Source organism: Pararge aegeria, chromosome 18, assembly GCF_905163445.1.
Source record: "Pararge aegeria chromosome 18, ilParAegt1.1, whole genome shotgun sequence".
Taxonomy (NCBI): Eukaryota; Metazoa; Arthropoda; class Insecta; order Lepidoptera; family Nymphalidae; genus Pararge; species Pararge aegeria.
The window spans coordinates 5968152-5994520 of NC_053197.1; the positions used below are offsets into that span (position 1 = coordinate 5968152).

General features: G+C 34.9%; 1 protein-coding gene across 2 annotated transcripts in view; it reads right to left on the reverse strand.

The window, feature by feature from the left end:
* Positions 1–26369, reverse strand: part of LOC120631410 (G-protein coupled receptor moody-like) — a 64710-nt gene that overhangs the window by 12195 nt on the left and 26146 nt on the right. For both annotated transcript variants that reach the window (XM_039900980.1, XM_039900981.1), the window contains exons 2-4: positions 9671–9747; positions 3438–3578; positions 1676–1846 (exon numbers count right to left, since the gene is read on the reverse strand). In XM_039900980.1, the coding sequence (XP_039756914.1) occupies positions 1676–1846; positions 3438–3578; positions 9671–9738 (380 nt within the window). In that variant the 5' untranslated portion in view covers positions 9739–9747. The remainder of the gene's footprint in view (positions 1–1675; positions 1847–3437; positions 3579–9670; positions 9748–26369) is intronic.

Consider the following 26369-nt stretch of genomic DNA (forward strand, 5'->3'; position numbering starts at 1 on the left):
TCATAGTTCATACTTTATATTGTTCGTCTCTATCTACGAGTAGGTACCTACACAAATAGAATTAAGAACATACAGAATCCTCATTCAGCCATTAGTGCATGCGAGTATTATCTCCAATAACAGTGCAAACGCCCCACGCAAATCTTACTTCACGACCGCGGAATTATGCTAGCTCACATCATAAAATGGGGAAAACGGGAAAATTTACCCATTTTCACCATGTTTATGGTAAACGCTCAGAACATTAGAGGTAAAATAATTACTATCAACTACAAAATGGAATGAAGTAACTAACCGCCTGTTAGAGAAACGCTTCTAAAGAGGAATGGTTTTTGACGCTTCAATATTAGTCGTGTACACGGTTTCTGTATGTTCTTAATTCTGTGCCTACACCTATATCATTTTGTAACCAAATATTCGCATTTTCGTTCGCAATATTTCCGAAATTGGTATTCGCCCGTGCATATTGAATATTCACATTCAGATGTCTGACAATTCATTGTTCCTAACCATCTATTCTCTCGGAAACTAGATATCTACCTATCGTTGTGAGCATTATTCGTTTGCTATAAGGTTTTGCTTATATTCCACTACAGGTTAACGCTTGGCAGTGATGATGCAGTGTAAAATGGTAACGGGCTAACCTGTTAGAGGAATGGCAGTTATATTAAACCCACAAGTCGTATCTACGCGTCATTGTACTGAAACTCTAAATCGCAAAGCGGCACGTCTTTATCGGTAGAGTTGTAACTAGCCACGGCCAAAGCCACCCACCAGATACAGTGGAGCAGTATATAATCACCTCATCAACCTATTACCAGCCCGCAACAGTGCACGGGTCACCTCCCACAATGAGAAAATGGTAAAGCCGTAATCCACCATGCTCGCCCAGTGCGAATTGGTGAACTCCATACACCTTTAAGAACATTATGTAGATCTCTCAGGCATGAAGGTTTCCTTACGATGTTATCCTTCGCCGTTGAAGCAAGTGATATTTTAATTACTTAAAACGCACATAACTTAGAAAAGTTAGAGGTACGTGCTGGGATTCGATCTCGGCCCCCGGATAGCGAAGTCGAGCTCCTACGCAATGCGCTATCACTTATTGCCAGTATATTGTAACTTCTACATATTATACTATTAACAGATATGACACGAAATCTGCTCTAGGAGAATTATTATCATTCAAGTTTGACCATGAAAGACGATGATGCACCGTTGTCCCTTGACCTAAAAGGAACTACTGATATACTTCATCCATTAATAGTTTATATGCGATTGATATGTATGTCACATATAAGACTCGCGTGCTTTGAATCTGCTTACGGAAGAATGGCGTGTGCTTTCTTTTTGAATAATCTAAGGTTTTTAATCTGTTCATTTAACTCCTAAACTACTTATATAATGTTGATAAATATAGAAGGGTCGTTGTTATAGTTTCATGTAATTTGTGGACTCAGAAGTTAAAATGGCTGCCACTAAACGCCGTATTGGGACAGTAAAAAACCGATTGTCAGACTGATGGCGCCTAATTGACTAAGGGAAGCGAAATCTGACAGTTCACTTGGGGGTATTGCATTTTATCTGTCTGTTTATCAGAGCCCTATATTACTTCTGAATAAAGATCTTAACTCCAAATTCTTGACGAATTCCTTGATGAATTGAATTTACTTACCTATTCAAAGTAATGAGGGCGATGCTCAATAGCGAAACTCCGACGTTTCCGTAGCGCAGAAACGGTACCATCTTGCATAGTGCACCCCCGTGGGACCACGTCTGGGTCCAGAAGCCGGATATGGCAAACGGGAGCACGACGGCACAGAATAGGAAATCCGCAATGCATAAACTGAAATAGAAAATATCAGGTGGTAATTTATTCATGTTTGTATACTCTTCGATGGAAATATCCATTGTATAGTCTGTGGCATACCTATTTGTGTAAGCTTTAGGACTTGTGGAATCTTGCGTTCTTATCTGCTCCTATTCAAGTTACTTTACATACTTAGATTGGCTTAATTTAATATTTAAAATGTATCAATGACGGAAAACATTGGTTTAGGTTGAAGCATATAACATAGCTCCTTTATGTAGAGTGTGGAATGAGTAAGCCTTTGTTTTGTCCTTATGCATACAGAGTTTGTATCGTAATCGCAACTTTTTTCAATGAATCATAGAGTATATTGCAAATAAGAAACTAATACTAATAATACATTAATAAGAAGTTATTTGAAAATAATTAAAATTAAATTTCTAAAATGTTTTATTCATCTAGATCTTATCACAGGCACTTATGAAGCGTTAATACATTCAACATGTTATCACTAATGTTAGGTGATTGTGATAACTGCATTCGTTAACTTTAAACAAAAAGCTAGGAGGTTCCAAACGCGCCCTGGTCTAAGAAGTGCCCGCAACAAACTTAGCTTAGGTTTTTTTTTGTTATCACCATCTCACAGTCGAGTTAATGTGTTAGAGTATTTCATACCCAAACATTTTTATCTAAACTTTGATCTTATTAACAGACATCTTAAGAATTTCATCAGGTAATTTGTTTTAAAATTATATACCCTTAAATGAATCACTTATTTTATACAGTCTAGTAATATTAAGTAAATATTTTACCATTTCAATCTTTATCGTTTCCCGTAAAAATCTTACAACAAGTAGCGCAAGTACCAAAAATGTACAAAATAATTAAGTCGTGACAAAGGTTCAACTATAAGGCAAGGCACTAATTTTTATTAATTGTTTGGAACCAAAATACAAAACAATATATCAAATAGGCGGGTACTAAATGTTTGGTATATCTACTCTATTAGATACTTTGCGCGCAGTTTGATGCAAACGGAATATTTTGTATTTCCGGTTAAAAAGTATCCAATATCCGTCTCCAGTGTGCACGTTATCTCTGTACCAAAGGAGATTAGTACGCTATGATGTAACCAAAAGCTGATTCGTGCGGATTTTTTTTTTTGTTAAAATATCTCATGTGCGATATGATATGCTTTAATATGATTATTTTTTACATGTAACTATTTGTTAGCTCACTGCTTGAATAATTTTGCACTTTTTAGCTCATAAGACCATTACATGTACACAGTTTATGCAATAAATGAATTATGAATTGTGAACAGAAAAAAAATTATCAGCATTTCGACTAATTAAACAAAAAAAAAAACTAACTGCAAATACTTTTTGCATTGCACTTTTGATGAAATTAACGATGCAGCTTAAGAACTAAACAGTTCTTCCTTTCATACATTTATTTCCATTCATTTTGAAGTGCGGCTGGTATGTTGAACGAGGGAACTGACTGTCTTCCCAACTTAGGACTAGCGAAGTAATAAAAAGTTAATATCCAACTAAGAGCTAATCCCGCTAAAATTCACCTTTTCCCGCAAAATAAATAAGATCTTCACTCAAGTAAGTTAACTTACCTTATAATAAATGCAGCGGCCACGTTTCGTACTTTAGGGCATTTGAGAAGGGCAACCACCGTGAGCAGGTTACCGAGCAGCCCTATGACCATGATGACGCCAGTCACGATTGCCGCAAACGTGAGCAGAGTCGGGGAAAACCTATAAACCAAATGTAGTTTACATACACTTACGTTTCTATGTATGTCTGTTTAATTCTCACGGACACAACTGTTTGATGTGTCCGTGAGAATTATGATAATATGCTACGAAAAAATATCCATTTAATGTGGACGAAGCAAGCTGGCTGTCAAGGCTGTCAACTATATTATATATCGTTCCCAGTGTTTAATTTTTTAAATTCAATTTTGTTTATTAAATTCACTTTATTACACCAAAACACAATAAAAAGTTTAAAAAGATTAAAATTGGAAATATAAGGCAGGTACAAAAGGCGGCCTTATCGCTAACAAGAAATCCCAATCACAGAAACAAGAGAAAAGTTACAGTATAGGTGTACATAAAAAATTAGGCCCAAATTAGAATAGATTTAACCATTGAGATAAATCACAGATATCTATGAATACGTATACAACAAAAAATAAGTTGTTTCATGTTAAATACTTAAAAAATATTTAATAATATATTACAACATAAGTATAAATATAGTATAGTAATAAGCAGAGAAAATCCGGCTTATTATTGTATTTCCGTTGTTACCGGTAATATCTAGTCTTAAATAGGCGCTATTTTTTTTTTTAATAAGTTAGAACTAAGAAATAAAGAGGTATATTGATGAGCAGAGATGGGCAGATTCTCATGCCATTTCGTAGATAGTTACAATTCGTAGGTAAATACAAACATTTTATTTACGGATTGATTGATAGAAAACAGTGTCTAAATTGAAATCTAGATCATTCTTATTACCTATTTAGTAATCTATTCGAATCTGAAGGCTGCAAGAATCATCATTTTTATTTTCTCTAACTCGGCCAGACCGACTTAGAAAGGAAATTAAAGGTACAAATGAAAATTGAGGTAAAGCGAACAAGAAAATCAGTCGAAATGTTATAAAGCAAATGAAGATTTAAATTTGAGCGTTTGAAGGGGAATAAAATTATTTTACTACAACATTTTATGTAAAGCCAATTTAAATATTATGAATAACATTTTATATTCTTTATAGCTCAGGTCCACAATAATTATGCTCGCATTTGATATGCAGACGAATTTGTTTGTGGGAAACGGTTCGAATTTATAATCTGTGTTAACGTTACAAGCGAGAGTTTTCGCGCCGCTCAAGTATGGATCACGAGGAATTGGATTCGATTCCAGGGTCGTGCAAAAAGACATTGACGCTAATTGTCTTCGATGCAAAATTAAACTAAATTATTTGAGTAGCATAGTTGGACTATGAAAGACCTATTATAAAGATCACTGGCGCAGAAGTAAGCGTGTGGTCTTAACAACACGGCGTCCCGATCAATTCCCGGCGGATTAATATCGTATTTTTTTTAATTTACAATTTTCACTCGTCTGGTATGGCTCCGGCCGTGGCTAGTAACCACCCGTTGACTCGCCGCCAAACGATTTAGCGTTTCGGTACGAAGTCGCGTCGAAACCAATTAAGATACATGCCATGCAATGCCACACTATAATATGGAATTATTAATATAATTTTCAGAATATATCATGGAATCCCGCAAAGGCTTTAGCCCCATTTTATCCAATACTATCACACCCCTAACAGGTTAGCCCATTATGATCTTATAAGGCATCGTCACTTACTAACGGGTGAGATTGCATTCAAGGGCTACCTTTTACTAGATTAAAAAGAAACCCAGTCTGTCTCTAGGTTTCAGTTCAAACTTTAGATTCAAATACAAAATATTAATGCATATAATAAGAAAATAATTAAAATGCAGATTTGAGTCTGCATTTTTTATAATTTTGTAGTCGCATACCTTTTTATATTCCCGCCCAAATAAACGATTATTTCTTTCGTTCCTTTATTTCAATAGCCCTCAGATTGTTTTTGCGGGCACAAAAGAAAACTTCTAAATGAAAGCGCAAAACAGGAAGCCTTTTTACATCACAGGATATTTTATTATAGGCATCTGTTTTATTCAGAAAACGAAGTAGGTACGGGTAATTTAATACTCATACTTTCTCAATGGGCCTTACAAATATTTAATGTCTTTTAATGCCTTTTTTATTCGACTGCACCGTTGAATGCAATCTCACCTGGTATGTGATGATGCAGTCTAAGAAAGTAGCGGGCTACACCTCTCAGGGGTAAAGCAATTATTTAATACTAGCTGTTGCCCGCGACTTCGCCTGCGTTTGATTTTAATTTTTGATGGGGCATTAAATTTAGTTGTAGATCTAAAAAAAAAATTAAGTATGTAGTATCGCTAAGCCTTAAATGAGGGGTTTGCTACTGTCCGCTGAGGAGTTCTGTCCTCTATCTCCAACGACAGTTTGGGCAAAATTAAACACTTATTATAACCTCTATAGTACAAAAATAATTATATAAATCGGTTATAATTTGTCGGAGTTACGGTGTAAAATCGTCAAACACTCATCCCCTCTCCGGCGGGCGGGCGGGCGGGATAAAAAGTATCCTATATTAAAAGCGTAAGAGCGTAACAAACAAACTTACATTGACATTCATAATAGGGATTATTTCTTCTTTATTTATTTATTTATTTATTCAATTACAATGTCATATACATTACATAATTACTATACTTTCAAAATAGAATGTCAATCTAATGTTCTCGTAGGTACATACATTTAAAAATGAACCCTGTGCCCTCACAAGGTTCGCTGTAACCGGATTGAGAGGCGGACTTATCGGCGGTCAATATTAAATATTCTCATTTGGGAAGTCGTTTATTTTATAATAAGCTTTCTCCAGCAAGTATTGTTTAACCCATATCGCTTAACAAGTCGTCTTTGTCGGTATGGTGGTAACTAGGGATTATTCCCAAACCCTCCCACATGATACAATGTAGGGAGACTTACTGTAGACTTACTCTAGGGTGTTTAGAGTAAGTCTAGAGTCCGATTGGCGCAATGGGTAGCCACCCTGCTTTCTGAGTCCAAAGCTGTGGGTTCGATTCCCACAACTGGAATATGTTTGTGAGATGAACATGAATGTTTTCCAGTGTCTGGGTGTTTATATGCATAGTATATGTATTTATGTATATTATTCATAAACAAATATTCATCAGGCATCTTAGTACTAATAACATGATGTGTGTATTGTCGTAGTATATTTATTTATTTATTTATTTGCTAGAGGTTGCTACCGATGATATAAATTAATAATATCTAAAAAAATAGCTTTCTGCACTCCAAATCTTACACCCAAGGTGTGCTTTTACAAGTATTATTGTTATTCTTTAAACTTAGCGTCTAATACGTACGCTAACTTGAATGAAGGAATGAATGAATGAATGAATACACTTTTATTGTACACCACATAAACATATAGTAATATTATAAGTAAAAATTTAACAAAAAGTATACAATTTCCTACTTTTGAAGCCATAAGTCACCATCATCATCATTCACAGCCACACACAGGAAGGTAACCACCACATAAACCACCTTTAAAAAACAAAAAATACCTATAAAAAATACCTTTTACTGCTGGGCATAAAAGAGCATTAGAGAGAGGTATTTTTAACTAAAGACGCTCAAAGCTACAACAATTCAACATAAAGTAAAAACGTTTGATTAGATTATGATGTCTCTCTAATTATAATATGACCTTAATTTTAAATACCTGAAGAAATCTCAGACAGAGAGTTAAATTTTATTTATTTGTTTTATATTTGCTGATAGTAGATTATAGTAAGTAATAAATTTAATGTAAATTTTTATGATAAAACATTATTTGTTTTGAAGTGAAAGCAAGCTTTAGTTATATGTATTAACAAATTAATTATTTAATTCAGAATTATGCGGTGTAATTAAACTTTCTTCCGAAATTAATTAATAGGGACCTCTAGGATTGTGCAAAGACTATGGCCGGATACCTTTTGTACTCCAGTTTTGTAGTGGTACAAGAGATGGTGATATATTTGTTGAGAGTGTATAAACATAATATATTTAGAAGGTTATTTCAACGGCACAATACTTGCTCAGAGAATGGAGATTGGAGCCCCAAGGTGCTGGAATGGCAATACCGCACCGGTAAACGTAGGATTGGTTCCCCACTAACGACTAACGAGGTTGACAGACGACATCAAACGAGTCGCTGCATGGGAGCCGCTGGAAACAAGCGGCCTAGAACCGTGGATTTAAGAACTCCCTACAAAAGACCAATGTCGAAATGATGTATTTAAAATTGTCGTAAAAAAAATCGTATTAATTTAAAATACTAAGAATGAATATATAAAAGAATTCACTTTTATTCTACATCAAAGAAAAAAAATTGTTACTAAGATAAATAAATATAAGCAAGAGGGTACTAAGTAATGTACAGAAGATTTTTAATAATAAAAAAAATTAAGTATGCAGGAACCTTAATAATTTTAAAGTGCTTGGAATCAATATTAAAAGAGAAATAATCTATCATAATACCTATCTAAGAATTGGCACTAGGTAACGTGTAGAAAGCCTAAACAATTTTTTATTCAATTTAAATGCAGCGAATTAGCTGGCTACTTCTCTTCTCTTATCTTTGTCTAGCACAGTTGCTAGTTCTTTTACACAAATCTCGTGGGCATCATTCCGGGGTAAAATTGTAATCCTTTCAAATCCTCACATCCATTTTACGTCTTCTCAATCTTTCACGTTTATAGTAAAAGTACAATGTGGGATAGTATCTTATAATTTTTAGAGCGTGTCGCTATTTTAAGAATTGCTAAGGTCAGCGTTCTTGCTATTGGCTCTCAGCCTACAGCTGTTACATGAAAATGAGCAAGTTTTGAAGTGTCAAAACCGTTGTGGAATTACTTAAGAGAGTTAAATTGAAGGGGCATGAAGGTACATTGAATTTAAATTATACTATAAGACTCGTTGTTAAAATGTGTTCCCCATTTATTTATAAAGGGAAAGTGTGAGAAAAGTGGTTATAATTTTTAATTGTATTTTCAAGTGTAAATGGTTTTTAAAATACATAGTTTACCTACAGATTTTATGGGAATTGCTAGTCATTTTAAATACTTTGTGACCACGCGACGTATGTAGGTATACGGGACGAGATCCATTCTATTTGGTGACCTACTCGATAGTTTAAATGCGAGAGTGTGTCTATATATTTGTTTGTTTGTTATCTATGCTCTGCTTAGCCACAGCACCGAACTTCAATTCATTCTAATGCTTGTTTAAGACTTTTATCTGTGCCAACTGGGCACAAGGTAATTCACCAATGTCTTGTAGATGGAGAATGCACGAAGGAGCACCGATCTTGATGAAATTGGATACTTTGACTTTGACTTTATTTTTTTTGATTGGGCTGAGTAATTGGTTTACTTTTGCACGACGGAAAAAAGACAACTTGTAAAAGGGACATGGGATACTATGATACTTTTTATCGCGGAAATCTGGAAGGTTCTCGAAAGATTTATGAAAATCTGACAAACACTCGGACAATTCTCTATGGACACCACACAATGACACTTTATGACAGTGTCATAAAGAATGCACTATAAACCTAACATACCTACTTATTATTGAATATCATCATCGACCCCTTACACTTCAGAGCACGAGTCCTCTTAGGAATTAGGATGAGAACAGTTTAAGCCTTGACAACCACGCTTCTCAATTGGACATTTATTTGTTTTTTGGCGGCAAAACAACTCTCGTAGCCGTAGGTCTGCGCACTGTAAGATAATTATGTAGACTACCTTCTCGGTTTATTTTCACGACAATAAACGATAAAATGAATAGAGATAATTATCCGTCTTTGCAAATCTTAGCGAATCCACCCTTAGTCATTATATAGACAACATTTAAAATGAATTATTTATTTGTACACCACTATGAAGTTAAAAAAAAAACAATAGAAATACAAAGACAGAAGTAGAATACAAAAGGCGGCCTTATTGCTTAGTAGCGACCTCTGCCAGGCAACCTTTGGATTAGGACAAAATGAGCGAGAGCGGACAGGTGGTGTAAAATTATATGTATTAAAATGAATTATCTCGCCTTCCTTGAAATTTGTCCACAACGAAATTTAATCGAATCTTTTCCAATATGTAGATATGTGTAGCACAGAACAGAAATGTAATACGTACTTCGATAGTTCACTTTGCTGCACGTTTGTGTTGTCTTCTGTGAAATTGAAAATATCCGAATCCGCCATTTTGAATATCTGCAACAATACAAATAAAACTTTATTAACATTTAGCTTCCAATTCATATACTTATTAAACGGCCGACTGGCGCAGTGGGCAGAGACCCTGCTTTCTGAGTCCAAGGCTGTGGGTTCGATTCCCACAACTGGAATTTCCTTTGTGTGATGAGCATAGGTGTTTTTCAGTGTCTCGGTGTTTATATTTATTTTCTGAGTGTTTATGTATGTATAATTAATAAAAATATTGATCAGTCATCTTAGTACCCATAACACAAGCTACGCTTACTTTGGGGCTAGGTGGCGATGTGTGTATTGTCGTAGTATATTTATTGTTATTTATTACTAATTCTTTCGAATCAAATTTACGGCGCTGTCCTACATCATGTTGGTCAGTTTTTAAATAATTTTTCAAAAATTTAAACTAACTCAAGCCTAGAATAAAGTTGATTGGTTGGTTAGTTAGGGAGTAAAGGTAGGACAAACAAATAAACAAACACACTTTCGCATTATGCAGTCTAAATTCATTTATTTAAAGTAGGCCTAATATAAGCACTTTTGAAACGTCAAGTCTGTCTGTAATGAATCTAATAATGGTTCGGAAGGCAGATTCTACCGAGAAGAATCCGGCAAGAAACTCAGCAGTTGCTCTTTTCAATCAACAATTCATTTTTCTATCTTGCGAGAGATGAAAGCCGAGCCGGATGCTTCCAAGCAACCTTGTCATTAAGAAATTCATCAATTGTATAATAACCTCGCTGTAATAAATGTGTTTTAACACATTCTTTAAACTTATGCATTGGTAGGTCCAAAATTAGCTTGAGAATCATATTATAAAAGCGTATACTCAATTCCACAAATGACTTCTGCACGGTTCGCAGACGATATGCAGATGTCACAAGTCGACTGTTTATATCCACTTTTTGTTTATATAGACATTTTTAATATTAGTGAGGAGGAATTAACCTAGTAGCCAACCTACACTTATGACTCGACTTGAATATCTTCATATTATAAGTGCACTTTGAGTCAATCCTAATTGTAGAGGTTACAATAAATTGTCCCCGTAACCTCAAGATGATGTAACCGGCAGATGTGGAATTAAAGTGATAAGCTAAATGCTAAATTACATATTAAAATAAAGTTTCAATTGAATCCATTTATGTTCTCTTGGAGATGAAAAACAAGGGACATTTAAATTAAAATAATGTTAGTGAGTGGCACCCGACTGTTTCCACGCTACGCCATATTATACGGTGCGACGTCACTACAGATTCATTGATATAGAATTACTTAAATAGTAATTATTTGTTAAGTCTGAATATTTATTGATTTCCTAAAAATATTAATAATTATATAGTTTGTGAAAATACTTACCGGAAACTAATATCGTAAAAATGATTATTGGTTAGTTTTTTTTTGTCAAATATTCTTTATTCATGTAGGCTTATCGAAGCCACTTAAGAAGCTTTCATACATTATGTTTACATAATTGTACGGAGATGATGATAACTTCGTTACCTAAAGCGAGGGTTCCAAACGCGCCCTGGTCTAAGAAGAGCCCACGTTAAACTTAGCCGGGTATTTTTTTTGTTATTACCATGTCAACATTGTAAATGGCATCTGAGCCGTATAAAAGTAAAAGCATTGTATTGTTACACATTGATTCTGTATCAAGTAAATGTAATGAGTAAAAACGAGTATTATTCAAGACTAGCTGTTGCCCGCGACTTCGTCCGCGTTCGTTTTTTTTTAAAGCATGCCGTAGGAACAGTTTATTCGGGAGATGTGTAGCATTCAATTTAGGCGTTGTTTTACGGATATATTTAAGTTGTGTATTCATGTCAAAAATGGGGTGTATTATGAAAATTACTTTATAATTAGACTTTTCAACGAATAATTGTTAAGTAAATTATAAATATGAAGTATTGTAAAGTCAACATCTCCTGAGGATGCTCCGCTTTCGCGAAACGTGCGTAGAGGGTACATTGCCGAGGATCTGTTTGTTGTGGAGTAAACGGATTGAAGTAATTATAAATTACACCATACAGATTCTGCTGCTGTTCGCGGAGTATAGCAAATTAAGCTTAATTTTCATAATATATAATGGATTTCCGCAAAGTAACGCCTACTTCTATCCAAATGGGGGGTAGTTTTTAAAAAGTACTTTTTCAATTTAGATCTCTAAAAAGAACGGCTTTGTTTATGGGTACTGAGTTCTTAAATTTTTAAACTCATTAATTTCTTAATTAACGGAATTGAAATGTATTTTCCTGCTATATAAATACCCTTGATGGCAACACCATTTATTTTAACAAGAATTAATCCCTACTAATATTATAAATGTTAATGTAAATTTGATTGTTACGCTTTCACACAAAAACTACTAAAACAATCATCACGAATCTTTGTACACATATTCCTGAAGGTATTAGAAGTAATATAGGATGCTTTTTATCCCGAAATTAAGCTCAGTTCTCTTGGGAGAGGGGACGAAAGTGTTGACGATTTTACACCAGGCTTAGCTATCCTAAATACATAAAGTGCTGCCACATTTATGAGGCACATGTCTTTCCAAAAACAAAAACAAAAACGGACGAAGTCGCAGGCAACAGCTAGTACTATATAATCTAATAAAATTTTAGAACACAAAAGATGTTAATGCGACCTACCTTATTATATACCCTACTTAGATATTATATACCCTCGCGGACTTTTTTTTATAGGTAATTATGATATATATCGACTGTCATTTGGCGCATTGGGTGGGAGCGACCCTGCTTTCTGTGTCTATGGCCGTGGGTTAGATTCCTTCAACTGGAAAATGTTTGTGTGATGAACATAAATGGTTTTTTCAGTGTCTGGGTGTTAATTATATTAAAATGTACTGTATTTTTTTTTAAAGAAAATATCACATCTATTTTGGCTGCATTTATACACGCATGTGGTGGAGAATGGCTAGTTTTATTTTTATCGGTTGTTATTCATATGTTTATATTTTGTCATGATCTGCCTAGTGTGTTAAAAAAAAAAAAACAATGTGTGTACTGCCGTATTATATTTATTTATATTATGTAATACATATTTTTTTTGTATTATCAATAGTTTTCTGAGCACACTCCAAGTTATAAATTTTATAGGCAACAATTTGATACTTTAGGTTACATTATTGCAATTTTCTTAAGGATCTCAAGTTTTTCAAAAATAAGTTTTAGTCCTCGATAAATGGCTATCCGGACCAGTTGTACCTAAAATAAGCGCGTTCAAGGAAAAAACAAACTCACCAGTTTTATATATTAGTATAAGATAAATTTGTAATTCTAATAAATAATTTAATTTTATTTAGGAATGTAGTTACCATTAATTGCTGTTGTGTCTTATGAATAAATAATTAAATGAATAATAATAATAATAAACCTTTTTTTCTAAAATGTTTGATTTTTCGGATATTAAAACGGCGGTAAAGGCTCCAGAATCTACCAAATAAACTATACGCAGTACAATTATCACTGGAATTGTCTAGTTAACGACAGTTTTAACGATGACTAACAAATGTTTGACCAGGTCGCAGCTGTTAAGCTGCTTTATTTACAATATCCTGCCTAATTTGGAGAACAATAGCACTTTATACCCGCTTGGGAGATATTCCGTTATAATTATACACGCTAATGCTCGCCAGTTCGTATGAAATGTCTCCTTCCGCCATCTTCCTAATAAAGGAAGCGGTTGATTATGCCAAAAATATCTTAAAGGATGGCTTCATACTCTTCTATTAGGATAAGGCCATTTGAATAAATAGGAAATAACGTTACAACTTTTACACTATTTCTAAATTCAAATTTAAATCTTTGACAAATTTGATTTTATAATAAAACATAACAAGTTCCGTGCTACAATCTATGCTATAATTCTATGGTATGCAAATTATAATAACACCTTAATTATAAAATTATTATTCCATTTTATACAAAATGTCAGAAATTTCTATAGCTTATATAACTATACCTTATATACTATCTATACCTTACCTAATACGTACTTTTCCATTTCGATGGTATGACTACCATACTCTCTAATAGGTCCGCTACCATCTTAGACAGCATAATCACTTACTATCAGGTGAGATTGCAGTCGGGTAACTTGTAGTGGAATTTAAAAAAAAATATTTCAATCCGCATTGGCTACCTTAACCTCATTGTGGGAGGAGACCCGTATCCTGTAGTGGGTTGGTAATTGGTTGATATGGTGACGCCGATGTAGTTATGTTACTCACTTTAGATCATATAATTTCACAATACGTAATATTGGGTATAGGTATAATTTCAACTAGACTTTGTGCATGGAACCAGTGGCGTGCACAGGGTTTTCGACCAGGGTATGCATAAAGCAGGTACATGGCATAAAATGGAAATATTCGCCTCCAATACGAGCTATATAAAATGATTTGGGTATGCAGTGCTTTTGTGCATGTATGAAGTGCACGCCACTGCATGGAACTCTAGGCATTATGCTGAAGAATATCTTTGCTTTGCTGATTTCCCTTAGATTGTTTAACAAAGACAATATTTAAATAACAATTTATATCTATAAGAATCAATAATAACTGGTAATAATCCTTGTCCTACTTCAAGCAGCACAGAACGTTTTCCCATTAATCGTTATGTCAATACAATACTGAGGGCGGAAATTATACAAAGCGTAACAAATGAACGCGATACACGCAATTTGAATATCAAATAATAAGAAATTAAGGAGTGAGCTCACAAAAAGTTACCGTAGACGAATGCATTACTTATCGAAGTATAATATATATATGTACTAGCTGTTGCCCGCGACTTCGTCTGCGTTTGATTTTGTTTTTAAAGTATTCAGTATCGCTAAGCTTTAAATGAGTATAGTAGTATATATAATATATAACATGTGACTGCCAATTAATTATAGACAAATAATTTGAAATAAAATCAAATTGCGACTATAATTAAAGATCTAAGCTATCCTATCTCTTAAGTTGGACCAGACTGCTCACGGTGTACCAATTTAATTTTAAATCGGTTAAGTAGTTTAGGAGTCCATCGCGGACAAACATCGTGACAGGAGATTTATATATATTAAGATACATAAGATATGCTTCGCGTCTAGGAGGAGTTCAGCGGCATACACACGCACACAAGAAGTCTTATATATGTATATATTCAAACTCGGATGGACCGATTTGAATTTTTTGGTATACGTTTGGGTGGCACCCTGGATGGTTTAGATTCACAAATTAGCCCGACAGATGGCGCTGGGGTCCGCTAGTATACATATATATATAAAGATAAACGCATTGACATATCGCGAGTAGATTACCTAAACAAATTGCGTACGGATAGTATAAAATAATATTTTTCTACTTCCCTCTTAAGTTATTTAAATAATCGTACACCAGTTGAGAAGACATACCCTGCACTTGCAGTATTGAAAAAGTAATTTGCATTGTTATCCCGGTGCCTAACTGTGGGGTTGCCAGGTATATTTGGGTTTAAGGGTTGTTTGTATATAAGTAACCAAATTTTGTATGTTGGGGTTGCCTGACGGGATATGTTGCGCCTATTTATTTTGTTAAGAACATTTTAACACATTCATACAAATAAATACATTTCATACGCAGGTGAGTCCGTAATGTTATTGATATACTCTCATCAGTTATTTGATCTTATGTTATATCAAATGAACGCTTATTTTACTCTGTATCTCACTGTGTTAGGTTGCCTTATTATAAGATTGGTTCAATCATGGTTGCCTGGATTTGGATTACAATGGATTTTGTTTGCTGACACTCCATATTTTGTTATTGGGCCCTTCATCTGTAAATATCCATTACCTTCGCTCATATTCATGTGCCACTCCTTGGCTCCAGTGAGTCGTGCAGCCTACACAATGCATGTCAATGGCCAGGCGAATAATAAGTTGAACCATTCCAATTGAAACTCATTCACCAGATTATATAATAGACGCTTGTGTGATATGTATTTATAAATAGCTTCATGACATCACGCTCATCTACGATACTTTTCATCATTTATAAAAACTATTAAACTTACTTATTATTCATAATGATAGAGTGATAATTATCTAGAAACGTATCAAATAATTGAAGTCAAAACTTCTTTAGGCGCGTGTGTTTTGTGTTTTAGGCACTTATTGTGTGCAAAAAAATCAAGAATCTCGCGAAATCACCGCATGCTTCCCATGAGTATATGTACTGTGAATAAATCTAGATAGATTTTTATTCGGCTTCTTTCTGCAGTCCCCGAAAACTGTCCCGTATGTTTTTTTTTATAAAACTTATTAATTATTAAATAGATTTGACGGCCTGCAGGCGCAGTGAGCAGCGACCTGGAAAATGTTTGTGCGATGTTTTCAGTGTCTGGGTGTATATCTGTGTAAGTAATATGATGTATTATTTACATTTAAATCAAAATGTTATATTATTTACCGCCTTTCCAAAATAGCTGTAATATTTAAGACTTTTAACACATTTGACGACCTGCCTAGCGTAGCGATGAGCGCTATAGATTTAAGCGGGAGGTCCTGGGCTCAATCGTGCACTTCATACATGCGCAAATGCACTGCCTACCCTAAAATTTCATACAACTTGTATAGAAGGAGAGTTATCAATTTTATGTGATCTTCTGCTTTCTTCCTACCCTGGTTCCCTGGTTAAAACCCCTATGCACGCCACTGGATCCCCGTCGGGGTTATTTGGGGATTTATAATGTCTGAATTTTCTCTGGTCTGGTCTGGAGGGAGGCTTCTGCGGTGGCTAGTTAACACCCTACCGACCGTGTAGAAAGCGTGCTGGTTTAATATAATGGCCATACTCCTAACAGGTTAGTCTATTACCATCTCTGACTGCATCATTACTTACCGGAAAGTGAGATTGCAGTCAAGGGTTAGCTTTACTCTCAAGAGACAGATTTACTTTCACTAAAATATTAATGTCAGTAAAGTCACGAAGTTAGTTTTATTACAGAAAATATTTCCGTTTCACTCTCCAGGCGTCCATATCTCGGTAACTAAGCCGCCATTACGGTTTTCCTACTTTCCTTAAATTGTACATAAAGGACGCAGATTCAGCCTCTTACTTAGACTAAGTGGGGAAACTTTGTGACTGAGTATGGGCTTAGCGCAAAGTTGGTAAAACAACGGACCTACTATTATTTATCGTGTGATACAAATTGCAACGAACAATTATTATGATGATGACAAATATATAGAGATAAATTTAAATCCCACCGGTTCTGCATTTTTGAAGAATTTTAACGAGACGTGTTTTAAAAGAACCTGTATACTTTCCAATTATATCTACTTTTATTTTCTTTCATCATTTTCTTTCTTAGTATTATTCGCTTATTCCAGCTAGACTACGTTAAAGATGTTTTAACATGTCTCCCGTGCAGCTTTATTCGGATTTGGCAAAGTACTCAGACTGTTTTGTTTATTGTATCATGCATATTAGATGTCCCGGGTACAGAATTTAAACGATCCTCTGCTACATTATATAATGTTTATACATTACTGTTCTAGTTGGCTTCGTCTCAGGGTATGTGTAGTTTACTACTAATGCCAGCGAGAGCTTAAAATTTTAAAAGAAAACGTGTGTATATTCTTAGTTAAGGTAAGAGGAGAAGCATATTAAGTATCTTATAATAAATAAAAAATCCTCACTATTTTTCCCAATACTATAAATTCCTAATCCCAGCAATGGGATGGCTCAGCTTGTTGATATCCAAACAATTTTTCAAAGTGTTCGACAAGCCGTGACACCGCGGAACAAAGACTATCAAAAAAGTATTTTTCTTGAAATTTTGGATGTACGAAAAGGAGCGCATTGCGATGTATTTCTAAGACGCCCAGGTTGGGAAGCTTGTACTAGTTACTAGATTCCTTATTTCGACACTAATATTTTGAACACATAAATGCAGTTAATACAATGTTTAAAAGCGGGTTCCAATTTCTAATAATATCAGCTTTTTAAACTGTGAAACAACTTCGTGAATGATCAAGTGAGTTTCTCAGTGTATTCAGCTTAAAAGCTAGTTTGAATAAAAATTAGAGTGGAAATTGAAAGACATAGCATCCGCTATTGTTACCCACAACAAATTAGATCATTTAGCATTTTTAACGCTAGCTAGAGTAATGTTGAAAGTTAGAATCGACTTTCGAAACACAGTGTTACCTACGCTTGGTCTAATAAAAGAAACCAATGTCATTGTAGTATCATTTTGTCTTAAATGTAGGAGTGATTGTTACGTTACTCCAATGGTAGACTTGCTCTACTAAGGACCTCGGGGCCTGGGCTTCAAAAAGGCCCTTTTCGGAATTTTCTCCTTAGATTCTCCAAGAAATTCTTAGCCTAAATTTGGCCTAGTCTCGGTTATTATATTCATCATCATCATCACATCAACCCATTACCAGCCCAATATAGAGCACGGGTCTCCTACATTGAGAATGGGTTAAGGCCGTAGTCCACCGAGGTGGCCCAGTGCGGATTGGTTATTATATTATAGATAACAAATGAAAATACTTTATTGCGGAATGCCTGCAATTTAGCAGCGAGGTACATTAATAAACATTTAATTAAACAGATTCACAATCCACTGTTTGTATAGTCTGTGTTTTTTGTTTAAGAAAAATAAAAAACTAAATAAAAATTACTTTACAATAGAAAGAATAGAAAATATTTATTAGAAAAACTCAGTACAATAAATCTTTGGAATCCTGACCCCTAAACTAGGTTATCCCGTATCTTAGGGGCCAGTGCCTTCCCAAACATTGATTCAATCATTGAGAATAGAATAGAATAGAATAGAAAAACTTTATTGCAACATAACAAAAAAAGGAAAATACAAGGAAAACAGTAATAGTACTTAGTGCTAGGGTGCAAAGGCGGCCATATCACTAAAAGTGATCTTTTAAAGGCAACCTGAGCGTACGAAGCCGATAAAAGAGTGGAAAATGGATGGTGCATAAAGTAAGTTACAAAAAAAACAAAAAAAAAGAAATGTAATATAAACTTACATGAACATACATACTACATTTACATATTAACTACACAAATACCAACATAAATTTATATATACTATGATAGATATATGTGATATATATTTATGCTATTATAAACTTACATACTACTCAATTACATAGATAAGTAATAATTCTTTAAGCGATGTTTAAACAGGTGAATGGTTTCGGAATGACGTATTTCCCAGGGGAGCGAGTTCCACAGTGTTACAGCTTTAACAGTGAATGACTCGTTATAGCGCTGAGAGCGAGATAAGGGAATCTCAAGCTTGTTGTCATTCGCTGACCGGAGACTGACAAGATGCTGAGAGAAGGAAAAACGCTCTTTAAGGTAAAGCGGAGAGATAGGACTATATAGAAGAGAATAAAGTAAAGTAAGAATATGGATATTTCGCCTATCATTAACAGTTACCCACTTGAGTTGCTGACGGTAATGAGTAATTTGGTCAAATTTCTTAAGCCCAAAGATAAATCTTATGATTAGATTTTGGAGCCGCTCAAGTTTATTAAGAAGGTACTGGGGTATATCAGAATAACACGTGTCTGCGTAGTCCACTATAGGAAGTAAAAGAGAGTGGGCCAGACAAATTTTGGTACGACTAGGTAAAAAGTATTTCCACCTTTTAAGCCTACCAATTACAGCGTAGATCTTGCGACTAAGCTCGGATATTTGAGGACCCCACGAGAGCGTATTATCCATGATAATACCCAAGTTTTTAACAGAACTGCTGAACTCAAGTATAGCGCCATCAAAGACTACAGAAGGAAGAGACGAGAAGCTAACTTTAGAGATTTGCTGCCGGCTGCCGATTAAGATGACCTGGGATTTACTAGCATTTATAGACAACCCACTCGATTTACTCCATGAACTAATTAAGTTCAGGTCCGAATTCAAACGAGTGATAGCCCCCGATATGTCATCAACAGAGGTTGACGTATAAATCTGCAAGTCATCAGCATAGAGATGGAAAGACAGCGAAAGCAAATCTGTCAATGAGTTTATAAAAATGGAAAAAAGTAGAGGAGAAAGAACACCACCTTGTGGGACACCAGCACTGAGACTGCACCAAGAAGAACACTTACTATCAATACGTACACTGTTTACGGTCATAGAGGTATGAACGAAACCAATTTAAATCATTACAGGATATATTTATGGAATCAAGAATAGCCAGAAGAATTTCAAAATCTACTGTATTGAAAGCATTAGAGAAATCGAGTAATGCTAAGACTGTTACTTTTTGAGATAAAAATACATTTGTAACATTACAATAAAAAGCAATATTGACCCGCTTACACTAGATGGCGTTAGTTGTAGTTGCGTGAAATGTAAATCGCGCTAAAGAGATTTTTTCCCACTAGCACAAGACGGTGCCGCGGCCAACCATTGTCAATCACTAGCGGGACCTGCCTGCAGTGTTTCATCAATCGCTTTCCTCTCGGAGACACTTGCCGGACGCTGTAGTTAGGAACCTTGCTAGTGGAAACTACAGGACGTGCTTCCAGCTATTGCTTCCACTGCGTGGGACGTTAGCCAGGGACACTGACTGACTGTCAAGTATTTCTAAGTGAATTCTAAATATAAATATGTTCTTCACCCGTGTCTCCTAATTCCGTCGCCCCGCCCCCGTTTGCTCCGTCACGTAGAATGTGTTACACATTAAAATTTAAGCCATCAGAAACGCTATGATTATGGCTATAACATTAATTTGTATAATCATCATTATAAACCCATTCCTGGCCAATCACTACAAGGCTACTAGATCTCCTATCCCTAAGAGAAGGATTTTAGGCCGTAATCCACCACGCTGGCTAAGTGCAGATTGGTAAACCTAACACGCTTTAGAGTTCATTATGGAGAACTCTCAAGCATGCTATTTTTCTCACAACGTTTTTCTTCAATGTTATAGCAGTAATATTTTACCTATAACTTCTAAGGGTTGGGAGCCGGGGATCGTGTTGTTATGATGTATCAAAATAATAAATCAATCTAAAAACTAAACTATTCTACTTATCTGTTGTATTATCTGTGGTACTATGCCTTGTCATTTGCTTATTCTATGAAATAAATTTGTGTCTGTTAGCATGTTTCATTAAAGATCAAGTTGTCCCTCCGCAAGTCAAGCCAAAGTCCTATCTAGGCTGCCACTCAATTAAGACATAGGATCTTACAAAAGCTGCAAATGCAAATATGAAATTCTTTAAAGGTGCCGTTTAAAATTGAATGGGAATGGGGGTAAAGAAATTCAATCTCAAAGCGTGACTCATTACTAAAGAATTTTGTATCGTTACAATGAATTGTATATTCAACAAAAGATTTTATTTATTGTTTTAGAAAAACAAAAGGCAACTGATTCTGGGCTAGGTTTCAATAGGACAATGTACCCAGATAGGATTTCTGAACAAGGACAAAGTTTGAATGTATTGAATTATTTTTTTTCGACAGTTTTTAAGGACATAGACAACGCTTCGAAGGGGATTTAGAATCTCACTCCATATATTACGTATTTCCTCGTTTGCACTAATCCTTATTATACCGTATAAGCAGTGCAAAAATAGTGTCTAGTTTAGAGATTTATATGCAACAAAATCAGCACCATTAGTGTCCGATTTCTTTCCACGAGAAACGCTGTGAAAGGGTATTATATCAGTAAATTAAAAAAAAATTAATATCAATCGATTTTATTTATTACTAGCTGTTTCACCCGCGTAAACTACGGGACGCCTTCTGCTACTTAGTCTACAAACTTCCTAAACAAATCAGCTAGCGCAAAGATTTTTTCAATGGTGCCGGTAGTTCCAAATCATACTCGCAACCACTGATATCATACGATGAACGTCATTCTATAAAATAACGGAATGAATTCTAGTTAGTATAGTTATTTAATAACCATTTTTTCTTTTTGGCCACGTGTAAAATACATATTTATTTATTAATTAATTAAATTAAGAAGAAATAAATAAATATACTATGACACTGTATGCTAGATATAGCCCCAAAGTAAGCGTAGCTTGTGTTATGGGTGCTAAGATTACTGATGAATATTTTCATTAAATGCTTTATTTTCAACTTGTTACAAATTTAATAAGGAAGTACGATGTATTGTAGTCTACGATCTGTCCAAAATATATAATACATTTTTCATTAATCTAAGCCATCCAATCCCCGAATTCCATAATCAACTCCAAATTGTCCAAAACTATTCAAATTACTTACTTAATTTGATCGCTATGGGAAAAGTTTAGCAATTTTGTTTCAATTTCCTAAACTAACTGCTTCTACGCAAGCAGGATCCCGAGAAAATTACTAAGAAATAGGCCGGAAACCGGCAATGGCTTTTAATATTTGTTTAACCATTAACTTGACTTTTCTTTTGTTTAAGCTACAGTCAACCCGTACCATAGCGTACTCACCCTTACGTAGTAATTTTATTAAGCTAACAATAATTTTTATTAATTTTATTTATTTATTTCAAACAAACACATAAAAAGTAAGCGAAAGAATAAAGTCTGTGATTTCCACACTAGGATTCCCTGTGTCGTGGAAATCACTTCCTTCCAGGTTGAATACAATAAAGATAAATAAAGGTAACTTAATAATAAAAAAAATATATATATATATAATATATATATTTTCTTAATTTTGAAAAGCTCTTCTTGATTGGGGCCATGAGTATTATTCAGAGATTATACCATATATTTACTTATTATTATTGAAATCACAAAAAATCCGAACCAACTATTAATAACGCATTGTAGAAATGCATGATTCTATTTGCGCAGTTCCCCTGCATCGACTATTTACAGAAGTAGCGCGAAGAAACAGACAGGATGCAGGGAATCTTATCTAGAATAAATATAAATTTCTACTAATAGATAAAAATATACTATACATGATCCACATGATCGTAAAACTTCCTCTGGCGGACCATATATTTATATCAGGGACTTCGTCAGAATAACTGAGTACCTATTGTAACATATCAGCTTTTCCTTTGCAGATAATCACAGATATTTATTTCTTAGACGACGATGTGATTTTTTGAATGAGACCGTGTGTTTTATTTACGTATTCGAGATGAAATTTAATGTGCTATAACATAATATCGTTATCTTATTAAACTTAGTAACCCGGATTGGAGTAGCGTAACTAACATGTTTAGGCCTGAGCCAGGAATTGGACGCAGTACCTTAGGATCCAAAGTCTAATATGCCAAGCACTACACCCAGAGAAAAAATCAGAGCAAACGATGTTTGGCGCAGTTTGCAGCGACCCTGCTTTCTGAGTGCAAGGCCGTGGGTTCGAATCCCACTACTGGAGGGTGTTTGTGTGATGAGCATGAGTGTTTTTCAGTGTCTGGGTGTTTATATGTGTATACTAAGTATTTATGTTTATCTTTATATGTGTATTTCTTGTGTGCGTGTGTATATCACTGAACGCGTCTAGGAGAGACGACTGGACCGATTTGAATAAATTTTTCGGTATGCGTGGCACAATGGATGGTTTAGATTCACAAATCAGCCCGACAGATGGCGCTGGGGTCTTCAATCAAAAATCTTCATCAGTCATATTAGTACCCATAACACAAACTACGCTTACTTTGGGGCTACATGACGATGTGTGTATTGTCTTAGTAAATTTATTATTATTATTATTATGTTACATTATGAATAGTAAACGGTATACAACTCTAATAATAAAAATTAAAAATAATCACTATACCAACGAGGCAGTCAAAGTAAGCTTATTAAAATTTTCCTTATATTATGTTAGCCATTTTAGCGTGTGGGTGGTTATGGCGATGGGATTACAATTCAAAATGTCTGAATCATATCCCACGACAACGCGCGACGTCGGGACTCGGGAGCGATGCACCGACAATTAACTAATTTAACACGACGAATGTTAAGTGGGTAAAATCGACTTTAATGGAGGAAACGCCTACGGTATACGGACGACTGTTTCAGAGTTTATGTGTTTATTTATAGTAGCTTAGACACTACTGATTTTATTGAGATTCAATCCACAATGGCGCGGGTAGGTACAGTTAGACGGTGACAAGTAGTCGTAGCTTAGCTATTGATTTTGCAGTGCAGTATACTAGAATAAGTAATTAATTTAAAGGAAATTGTACAATTTTACTATAACCTACCAGTTGATATCTTGGAAGTCTCTCTGAAAAAGTTCAAAATTTGTGTTACACGTAAGCTTATAGAAAAGTCCTGTTATAGTATTAAGGACTAACGTCAACAATAAAAAAATTTGGGTGTAAATTATTGCTCTAACCGGGTTGCTTCTTTAATAGTTTTAAGTGACAATGTGAGATGGTGATAACAAAAAGAAAACAACCGACTAAGTTTGTTGTGGGCTTCTTCTTAGACCAGGGCGCGTTTGGAACCCTCGTAGCTTTAGTTTTAAGTTGACGAATTTACTCGTAGTTATCGCCATCAATTCTTATTGGTGTTATATTCTACATGTAATGTACGCATCCATACTGCCATATATGTGCCTATTTGAATAAAGAAATATTTGACTTTGACTCGAGAGTATACTCTCGACTAAAGTCAAAGTCAAATTTGAAAATAACTACTTTGACTTAGCTAGGCAGAATCTCTTCGTACCGACTTACATAAACGAACAAGCTTCACCATAGATCAAGCCAACGTTCTAATACTGTTTTATCATTTTTCGAATGCGTTCGAAACTTGTTAAGAGACGTAAGAGGCGACTAAGAGAATATAACCGAGAACAGGCAGCAGCTTCCTCTGTGCTACTACTACCATTGCGATCACCAATCTGTTCAGCGTGGTGATGATGCGCAAACCCTGGGAAGTTTAGGAGAGGCCTGTAGTCCAGCTGTGAACTGTTATATGCTGGTGATGATGGAATAGACCTCCTCTTCGGGATAGAGGGTGTTGTGATTTTAACGATATATTAATCACATGTTAGTGATATTAACCGGGAACGGTTTAACGTGTTCTCCGAGGTACGACACCCATTTTCTAACAGAACTAATTGAAAGTTAAAGCTAATACCGACTCGTGATTCGAAGCTAGATAAACGGGGCAGTTTATGTCTGAAGTACAAGATTTTTTTTTTTTTTAATCTTTATTTATTTGGGACTTTTATCCAACACGGATATGCCAGCCCCATCATCCCTTCAGTAACTAGGTAACAGAAAACTTAATTATTTTATTAATACCTACTATAAGAGAAATGTAAAGGTTGAAGAATATCACTATGTAAAATACCCTTCCTTATAATTTTTCTCCGTTGCTGTGTATCACCAGAATAAAGACTTCTAGAAAGAGGGCACTCCGACAGGGTGACGCCAACCGTGCGACTGCCAGAGGGTCCGGAAATCCGGGAAAGTCACGGAATATGTATGCCAGTAATTACATGTAACTGTCCCGGTTCTTAATCCTTTTGATAAAGTAACGGCTTGGGTAAAGTTGGATACAATAATCCGCTTGTATTCTGACTTTTCTAATTCTAGAAGGAAGCAAAAAGTTACGCAAAGGGTTACAAAATTTATTTCTGAAAACAGAATGTTTTATTTTTTTATTTTAAAATATTCTGTTTAACGTATTTTGACTGTTGGCCGGTAGTGTATATCCATTTAGGATATAAACTACTGATAGCTAACAGAAACTTGTGAATTATCATCATCATCACATCAACCCATTTCCGGCCCTCCACAGAGCACGGGTCTCCTCCTACGATGAGAAGGGGTTAAGGTCGTAGTACACCAGTGGCCCAGTGCGGATTGGTGGACACCACACGCCTTTGAGAACATGATGTAGGACTCTTAGGCATCCAAATTTTCCTCGCGATGGTTTCCTTCACTGTAAACTATGTGATATTTTAATGACTAAAAACACACATAACTTAGAAAAGTTACTCGTAGATGCGTGCTGGTATTCGAACTCGGCCTCCTAAAAGTGAAGTCGAGTTCTCACCCAATGCGCTATCACCGCTTGGTAATTGTAAATGTTTTATAGCTAATAGTTAAAAGTGTTTGCAAATTGGACAAAGATTGCTTGCATCCTGGAGATGACATAGAATACCTACTTTTAGTAATCAACCGAAAAAGGCGGGCAAGAACTAATATGAAATATAATTCAAGTAAATATAAAAAAAAATATATATGATCGTTGTGCATAAATTCTGATAAACATAGATTTTGGTTTCAGAAATTGTAAGAATTTAAAAGAGAATTACAGCCCGGTTTTCTATACTATAAGTAATAGCACATGGCAGCACATGTTGGTGTGAAAGGTTAAAAAGTATGTAAAACTTTATTATAAGCGTAAAAATACAAAAAGGTACGAAGCACCGATTTTAGTATGCCATAATGGATTGAAGTAGTAAGATTGATTGACTGTGAAATGAATTTTTGTCGAAATTTATACTTTTTCTGGCAAGTTTACTGCTACTAAAATTATAGTATAAAAAATTACTGCTGGGATTACGAGACCCAGACAACGGTTTTATATACTTTTATATACTATATTCTATTTTAGCGGTACCTATCAATTTAATATTCTGTGACGATCTTTATATTTTATACTGTCGT